The sequence below is a fragment of the Prunus dulcis genome, chromosome 5 (assembly GCF_902201215.1).
Source record: "Prunus dulcis chromosome 5, ALMONDv2, whole genome shotgun sequence".
Taxonomy (NCBI): Eukaryota; Viridiplantae; Streptophyta; class Magnoliopsida; order Rosales; family Rosaceae; genus Prunus; species Prunus dulcis.
Genome location: NC_047654.1, coordinates 7,431,196 through 7,439,979, shown reverse-complemented (window position 1 = coordinate 7,439,979; position 8,784 = coordinate 7,431,196). Strand labels below are relative to the sequence as shown.

Genomic DNA, 8,784 nt, shown 5'->3' with positions numbered 1-8,784 from the left:
GATTGAAAAATAAAACAGCTAGCTGCTGGGTTGCTCCAGACCCTTGATTTGAACGGTTTTTAATCAATGGCCACCAATGGCCTATTTGATACAGGAAATAAATATATATAAAAAGAAGTTGAGCCCATCAAATTATTTGGCCCTAGCTAGCTGAAGGGCCACATGTGGCCTGATTTTTAGAAATGAGCCCTTCATGTAGCCATCCTTTTTTATTTTTTATTTTTAGTAGCCTTTATATAGCCCACTCTTGAAGATGAGTTTTTAGGGATTTTGGGCTATATCTGAGGATATAGCCCAAACTTGGAGATATAGACCAAACTTGGAGATGGCCTTACGAGGCCAAAAGTGAATTCATAAGGTGGGACCAAATTAAGAAAATATAGATAAAGGGTCTACAGGTGGTTTGGATGAGTGAAATTTTGGTAGCTTTGGGCACTGCAGAAAAAGGGCACTATGTCCCAATGTAATCTCCTAGTCCTCACAACTGCGTATGTGTGCTCATATTTTAATTTGGATACCGTTTGAGTCTCGAACGGTTATCGCCTATTACCCGTTATCCGGGTTCGATAGGTTTGGACCATTGGATGGTCTTGAATTTGATATATGTTAACCTAGGAAATTCTAGGATCGTGTAGGAATTCACGGATTGTGAATTGGAGCCCCGGATGTTCTGATTTACTAACTTAAAGTTTATGTTTATAATAACCGTCCGATCGTGCTGTCGCGAGCGATCCAACCGTCCGATCCGGACTAAACTTTTAGGAAGTGTATCCTAAACCTTGTAAAACCTATAGGAACTCTTAGATCAGAGAATAAAAGTTGTGGGCCCCGTGGGCCCCGTTTGACCAAGTTTGGGTAGTTTGACCCTTGGTTGACCGTGAGTTTTCACAGGATAATTTCATCTTCCCAAGAGAATTATAATGACCCTAGTGGCAAGTCTTGAACGATGTTGAGTTAACTTGATTATGTGGGATTAGGATATTAATATATTGCTTTAAATTGGGAAATTATCGGATGCCAGATTGTGGTTGAGGCTTATACAACTTTAGAACTTAATATATATATTTATATATATTTATAAAGGTAAAAAGAGTTTAGAGTGTCAGTTTGAAGTGCTATAGGCACTACCCTATGTACCTCCCCGGATATTGATTACACTGTAAATACCACCCTATGATTGTTAGGTCCCACGTGGCGTAGGTTATCCAGCGTGAGGACATACCCCATATTTAGCGTTGGAATTTTCGGCGGATGGGGAGATGCTATGATGGTTAGGTCACACGTGGCGTAGGTTATCCGGCGTGCTGACAGACCCCATATGTGGCGTTGGAATTTCCTGCATATGGGGAGATTATGTGATTGTTAGGTCCCACGTGGCATAAGTTATCCGACGTGAGGACAAACACTATATATGGCGTTGAAATTTTCGGCGTTTGGGGAGATGATATGATGGTTAGATCACACGTGGCGTAGATTATCCGGCGTGCTGACAGACCCTATATGTGGCGTTGGAATTTTCGGCGTATGGGGAGATTATGTGATTGTCAGGTCACTCGTGGCATACGATTTTTTGGCAGGATGACAGACCCCATACGTGACGTTGGAATTTCTGGCGTATGGGGAGATGATATGATGGTTAGGTCACACGTGGCGTAGGATTTTCCGGCATGATGACAAACCCCATATGTGGCGTTGGAATTTTCGGCATATGGGGAGATTATGTGATTAACGGAGAGATAAATAAAGGTATTGTATGTGTTTGAAATCGGGATTTAGTAGGAAGAACTACGTGTGGCTTGATCCCTTAGTAAGGGTACGTTGGCAACCTAGGGTAGTGCCTGGGTGCAGCCGCTGGCTAAATGTTACTTATGTTGTTTTATTAAGTTTAGTGTTGACCTTGTCATTGGTCCTGAAACTCGGATAAAAACAAGACTTGATCAAGATATATTTATTATTCCGTTGGACTAAGTAAATGTAGTGATTGTGGGATTATGGTTCAGTTAGGTTTGAAATCCGTTTTGGTTCGTTGTACGATTTGGGCTGATGCCTTAAACTATTTGTGTTTGGGTTTGGATGTTAGACACCCCATGATGGAAATTGGGAAGTTAAATTACTTTGATACAGTAGGCATTTTTGAAGTTGGTGGGATTTATTATATGCTTGGTTTAAAACCTTATTTGATTTGATAGCGTAGCTGGTTTGCATTGCTTTAAATTACCGGAGGACTGGAGGCCGTTTATGTGAAATGCATGAAGTTATATTGTGCGTGCTACCTATTGGGATATAAATTGTGAATTTTGTATAGGTTGAAATTTGGGGAATGTTCAATTTACAGGGGTGACTCTGCCGAAATTTCGGTAGAAAGTCTCGTACCCTTATTCCTTTTTGGAAAAAAAGATATAGTTTTAGAAGTGGGCCCGACATCAGGGTGATGTCGGGAATTTCCACATGATTTGTCTCGAGTTTTGAGAAATTCGAGGCAGGTCCTGTCAATTGTAGTGTTTTAGAAATTGATTTTGGAACCTAGGTTTGGCCGGATTTCAAAGTGAAATTCTGGACAGTTGCCGTCCAAATTGGACTTCGTCGTAGTTGAACAAAATACTCCACTCGACGAGTAGCATATGTAGCAGGAAGGGCGGCCCTCGATTTTGAAGTTTTCTGACCATCGGTTTCGGTATTCCGGTTTTGATGCTCACCCCTACCATCCACCATCCCTATCCCTAAATCCTTTCTCCTTTATCTTCTCTCTGCAACCAACCGCCCCATCATCATTCATAACCATCCAAACCCACCACTAGCCACACCCCCTATCCAACATCCAAATCTGAAGTCATCATGGTGCATGTGGGTAGGTAATGGCTCTCTCTCTCTCTCTAACTATCATCGCCCCCAAGCCCAAATCTCTGTCTGCAACTGATCTTGAATCTTGAATCTTTAATTATAGTAATGGCGCCAACATTGTCTTCTCCAAATCCAATCATAGCCACCCATCTCTGATGAAGACCCCACAGTCCAAGCAGTGTATCCAGTTCTTGAAAGCACATCTATCTCCAAACCTTAACTCTGCTACAAAAGAACTACCCCAGAGCACCCAGTTGAAGTCCTAGCCAGAATCCGAGATAAACAAATAAAAAAGAACCCAAAACAACATCGGTTCTTCAGATAAATCTTCAAAAGCAGAATAGTCGTGTCTGTGTTGATTTCGGGTACCGAGATTTCACTCTCGATGGGGTTTTTTTTTATCGAAAGAAGACGATTTGGGGTCGTTTTGCAGCAAGTTTGTTCAATCCGGGATTGACAATGTGAATTTGGGTGAAAAATGTTCAATAATAATGTACGATCCTACTGGCAAGAGTGACACCATGTTTGGGTGTTACAAGCAACCTGGGATTGTGTACAGGTCGCTGAAAGACATTCTTGGCAATGGTGGAGAAGATTTGGATGGTGGATGGGGGGTGTAGGTGGGTATGGCTGGTGGTGGGTTTGGGTGGTTATGGATGATGGTGGGGTGGTATGAGGAAGGATTTGGGTATAGGGATGGTGGATGGGAGGGTGGGAGAAATGGTTGGGTTGTTGTTTGTTTGATTGTTTGTTTTTAAATTTTAGTTATTAATTGTTTAAATGGTGAAAATACAATTTTGCCCGTTCACGCATTTAACACGTGCAATTAAACTGACGTAGAGATGTGACTTGATTTGTTAACGACTGCAAGTACAGTGACGAAATCAGAAAAATTGAAATCACGGTAATTAAAATTAATTTTGAACCAAACTCTAAATTCCAATTACCAAAATTATAATTAATCCATAGTAATTTGTAGGGTTCCAGCAAACTGTATATCATACTCTTTTTTTCTTCTTCCCTTTATCATCCATTTTGTCACATGCACCTTGGAGGGAAAATGAACGTGACTATGAGTGCGTATGTGTGTCACATGAAGGGAGAAAAAGACAATTGTATGAGGCAGCATTTGGACTCTTTCTACTGTGGCATGATTGGCTGATTCCATTGCTTGACAAAACATTATAAAGGTTAGGTATGAATATGATGGGCTGGTAAAACCACTACCCAACCAAAGCACCTTATGAGGGGGAAAAATTTAGTTGCAATGGAGATAGGATTATTTTGTTATTCTTGTTTTATGGAAGTTTTAATATAAATTATTATTCATCTATGTGCGTGTGGGTGATTTGTAATTGTAGATACATACAAGTAACATGTATTTAGATAGTATAACTATAAATGACTCACTATATTATAAATTATAGTTTATTTAGTGGATACTATTTGCCTTCTTTCCGGTAAGGAGATATTCTTCTTTTCTGTGAATCATAGTTTGACACATATGCAAAAATAATTCATCAAAAGAACAAAAAGAAAAACTACTGTACACATGTCACACTACTATTTACAGGAATGTAAAAACTCTTATTTACCTGATAACAAGGGAAGTATTTTCTTTATTTAGTAATATATTTTATCAAATAAAAGCAATAATTCTAGAGCTAATTCGAACCACAAGTCCCTACTTTTGGAATCCTCCGACCAAGCACAGTTAACCGTAGCATTTTACAAAAAAAATCTACGGAAGTCGCCAATATGCAAATATTTAACAGTTCATGCCTTGGTGGATGATTAAGACTACCTCCAACTATCCAAGCAAGCAGAGACATATATTGTATACATCCGTGAAAGCATGGCTGTAAAACCTATAATGTAACTCGCAATTTAATTGTCTCACTATCAGTACGTATGAGTCATCATGAATGGTCTTGTCAGAAAGAAAGAAAGAAAAAAAGAAAGATATTCACATCCATCTCTTATTTGAATATTTGATGACGACTTTTTATTCATGAGTTGGCTAAGGGTGTACGCTCTGAATTTGAAAGCCTTAAAACTCATTGTACTCAAATTAAACGTTTGATGGCATCTTTGGTGGAGACAAATTTGTATAATACATATAACTGTTTTGTTATTATCAACAAATCACGTCGTAATAATTTATCTTTCTATATGACAGAACATAATTGAATGAAAATATAATAAAACAATGTTATTCTTGTAACATTCAAATTCTTCTACTTCATGATATTTTTCTTTGAAACGCTCAAAAGTGTTACACCTTCGAATCTCCCTCTTTCTTCATTTTTCTGTTGAGCACATATGATTCTATCTTATTCATGATTGAGACTGAAAATCTAATGTGACATAACAAACAATAATGAGCAACAATTATGGTGCGCCCACCCTCTATTAAGTTTGGTGTCCTATATGGCCTACGGGCTAACTATGGCCATTCATTGAGAAATCAGACAAAGCTTCCTCCCCACTTAAAGCTTCTGATCCAAGTCAAATCCTAATTGGAAATTAAACCGCTTGCTTAATGTTTATGCAAAGTACATGCCAGTTCACTGTGGAGAAGTCAAAAATTGACTTGAATTACACATATATTTAAATATCAAACTTTACACATTTCTTTCATCTCTATTCTTCCTCTCTGTTGCAATTTGTAATTTTTTACATAAATTCATATCGGAAACAGCTAGCAATTGAGTGTCACCCGTAAGTTCTTTCGACTCGAAATTGTAGATATGCCCTTATACTGATGATGAGAGTAGCCAATCCCCCCTTAAACTTTTATTCATTGAAAAAGAAAATAACACCCGACTAATTTACAGGAATTTACAGACCACCCCCTGTGCAGTCAAAGTCAACAACCCCCTTTGACCTTAGTAAGCAAAGTCAATCCACCTTGACCAAACCAAATTCAACTCCCAACTCTACCGTTGGTTTAGACTGTCCCAAAGCAATGCGCATTGCCTCCTTGCAAACCCAACCCTACGCTTCTCCAAATCATAAACCACCTCAAACCCTTGCTGCTGGTAATTCCCTAAAATACCCCCGGGCCCACCGCTCATCTCCGCCTCATCACCACCGTTCATCAGCATCCAACACCCAACCTTTTTCCTCTTCCTCCCGGCCCCATCACCACCGTCCACAAACTCATAAAAGTAGTTCGTCCTAGGCAGCAACACACTGGATTTGTTCCCCGCAAAATGCAACGTCACAGCCGGAACGTCCACCACCTTCTCGTAATAATAGCACGGCCCAAGCCCGGTTTCATCCTCCACCCGAGTCGCCCGCTCGTGAACTTGCCCGACTCTGCGGTCGAACTCAGCCACCAGCGAGTTATAGAAACCCTGCGGAAACATGGTGAAAGTGGTCCCCGAGTCCACGACGATCCCGCCGTTCCCATTCTCATCGACCCCTTGCAGAATCTCCGGTGCCGGAAAAACCCTTTTCCCGACCGAAACTCCGGCGAGCCCAATCGAATAGAAATAAGGGTGCTTTGGGTTGTCGAGCATGGAGGTGTAGGCATACTCAACCGACCCACCAGCACCGTCCCCAAATCGCTTCTGTTTCTGGTCGTACGGGCCGAGAATGAGCGGACTCGGTCGACGGACTCGGTCCTGGTCAAAGGAGTGAGAAACTAAGCAATATGAAAACTGGGTGGCGAGGTGGGGAGAGAAGGTAGAGAGTTGGGCAGGTAGAGAAAGCAAGCCGCGGCCGAACCCAGCAACCCCAATTGGCTCGCCGAGGGAAGAATGGGAACACCCAAAAGTGAAATTTCTCAGAACCAGAGCAGGCGTCGACATGGGTATCGACAGGCTGTGCTTGTAAAGCTTGGCTATGAAGCTTCCATCAGCGTAGGCGTAGTAAAATGGCGGGCAAGAGAAGGAGGAGCACTCGGAGATTTCTATAGAGTCGAGAGGGCAATGGGAAATGGCGCAGAGGTTGGCGGAGGAGAGGGAGGAGTGGGCGGCGGAGCAGGAGCGGGAGTCGCAGGAAACGGCGGCGTTTTTGGGGATTTTGGGAGGTGGGTTTGTGGAGTTGGGTTTGCCTTCACAGAGTATGCATTCGAATGGGGAACAGGGGAACCAGACGAGGTCGCTGCCTGTGTCCATGTAAAGAGAGACGGGTTGGGGAGGGCTGGAGTTGAGAGTGAAGGAGAGAGTGTAGTCGCTGCCTGGGGCGAGTGGGAGAGAGACTTGGTTTGTTTGGCGGTTGTGGCGGCGGTGGTGGTGGTGGAAGCGCCTGGCTGAGCGCGTGGTGGAGGATTTGAGGAGGTGTTGGGTACTGTTGAATTGGGTTTGGGAGAGCGTGTGGGTTAGAGGGAGATATAGTGGTTGTGAAGATGAAAGAAAGAAATGTGTAAAACAGAGTATTAGAAACAGAGCAGAAGCCATGGATGAAGAAAACAGAGTAGAGAGAGAGAGAGAGAGAGAGAGAGAGAGAGAGAGAGAATTGTGAAGAAGGGGATTTATAAAGGGGAGGAAACAAGGGGATTTGTTTATTTGTTGGTCATAGAAATTTTGGAAGGTGTATGTGAGGAAAGGATTATCTTCTAAATGCATGCTGGCTTTGTTTTGTAAATAAAATGAGGGGTTGATGGATGGACCTGTAATTTAGGAAGATGGCTTGAATTCCTGGGTCGGCAACTTATAAGGGACTTATCAGCTGAGCCTGCCTTGTTTAACGTTTGCTTACCTTGGTAGGATAAGCATATAAGTGACTAAGGTTTCTTGTACTTTCAACTTTCAACTTTTAAATGAAATGTTTTTAGCCTAAGGCTGAGATTTGATCTTATCAATAATATTGTTTATGAGCTTTAATCTGGGCAAAATATGAAGTAGGTAAAATTGTATTATAATATTTATTTTTATGTTTTATATTTACTATTATATTTTATAGAAAGTATATGAAATAATGGAGATGATATTTTATTATAAAAAGCAGGTGATGCTCAATATATCTCTTTACTTTGAAGTAGGCAATATTGCTTTCTTGTGGAGAGTAAGTATATTTTGCCTACCCATTTGTCTCTTTTCTCAAAGCATGAAAATGCTGATGTGGCAAGACAAATAAGGTTTGCCTACTCTTGCTTCTTCCTTTGGAGATGCTTAATAATGAAATTAAACAAGTCAAAACTCAACTTAGAGAATTGAAAGATCTGCGAAGATAAAATATATTGAATTTAGATTAAAATACTTATAACTCAGAAAGAGTATATTAAAAATAATAATAATTTGCATTGTCTGTGACACAAAACCCCTGACATGAGTTGGTAAGTATTAGTGCGATGATAAAGGCTAGCCACAATTAGATACTGAATTCATCACAAATATGTATCTTCTTCGAATACATATGAGTCGAACATTGACTTTTCAACACAGTTGAGAAAAGTACCAATAGACCAATTATCTCTATAATATTTAGAGGTTAATTAAACCATGAAGAATCTTTGAATGAAATCTAGTTACTTGGAAACAAAGAGGAAACATAATCTAAAGCAATATCTACTCTCCCTCTGTGAAGTTTTAAGTCATACTAGAAAAAGGGTTATCACTCAACTTTATGTAAAAGTCACTAGACAACACGCTTGAAAGGTATACAATCTTGTCCATTGAAACCCTTCATCAGTAACATAGGAATGAGATGAGAAAGTTTGTCGAACATAGGTTTAAATTTTATTATTGTAAGCCAAAAAAGTTCATCTTAAAATTTTAAACCCGAGAACTAGTTGGTCAAGTGGATCAAATCAAACCTTAATTCAAATAATCAAGTTACACATGATCCCATTTGACACCTCTAAGCTGCTGACAAGGATGAAAGAAACCAGCCAACTCAGCAGCTCAAGTGCCACATCAGATTACAATCCGCAATCACAGCAGGACAGCAAGGCGGGTAACAGAAAACCAAACAAACAGAATGAAAGGTTTGAGG

At 40.5% G+C, this 8,784-nt stretch overlaps 1 protein-coding gene across 1 annotated transcript; it reads right to left on the bottom strand.

The window, feature by feature from the left end:
• Positions 1-5,360: 5,360 nt before the first annotated feature.
• LOC117628810 (probable aspartyl protease At4g16563) lies at positions 5,361-7,590 on the bottom strand. The gene has a single exon (XM_034361339.1). It carries the CDS (start codon positions 7,413-7,415, stop codon positions 5,781-5,783), a length of 1,635 nt encoding a protein of 544 aa, XP_034217230.1. The 5' UTR covers positions 7,416-7,590; the 3' UTR covers positions 5,361-5,780.
• Between the last annotated feature and the right edge of the window lie 1,194 nt (positions 7,591-8,784).

Bases quoted from the DNA above. Each gene is read 5' to 3' on its own strand.
- LOC117628810 (XM_034361339.1), bottom strand. From the start codon at position 7,415: ATGCATTTAGAAGATAATCCTTTCCTCACATACACCTTCCAAAATTTC.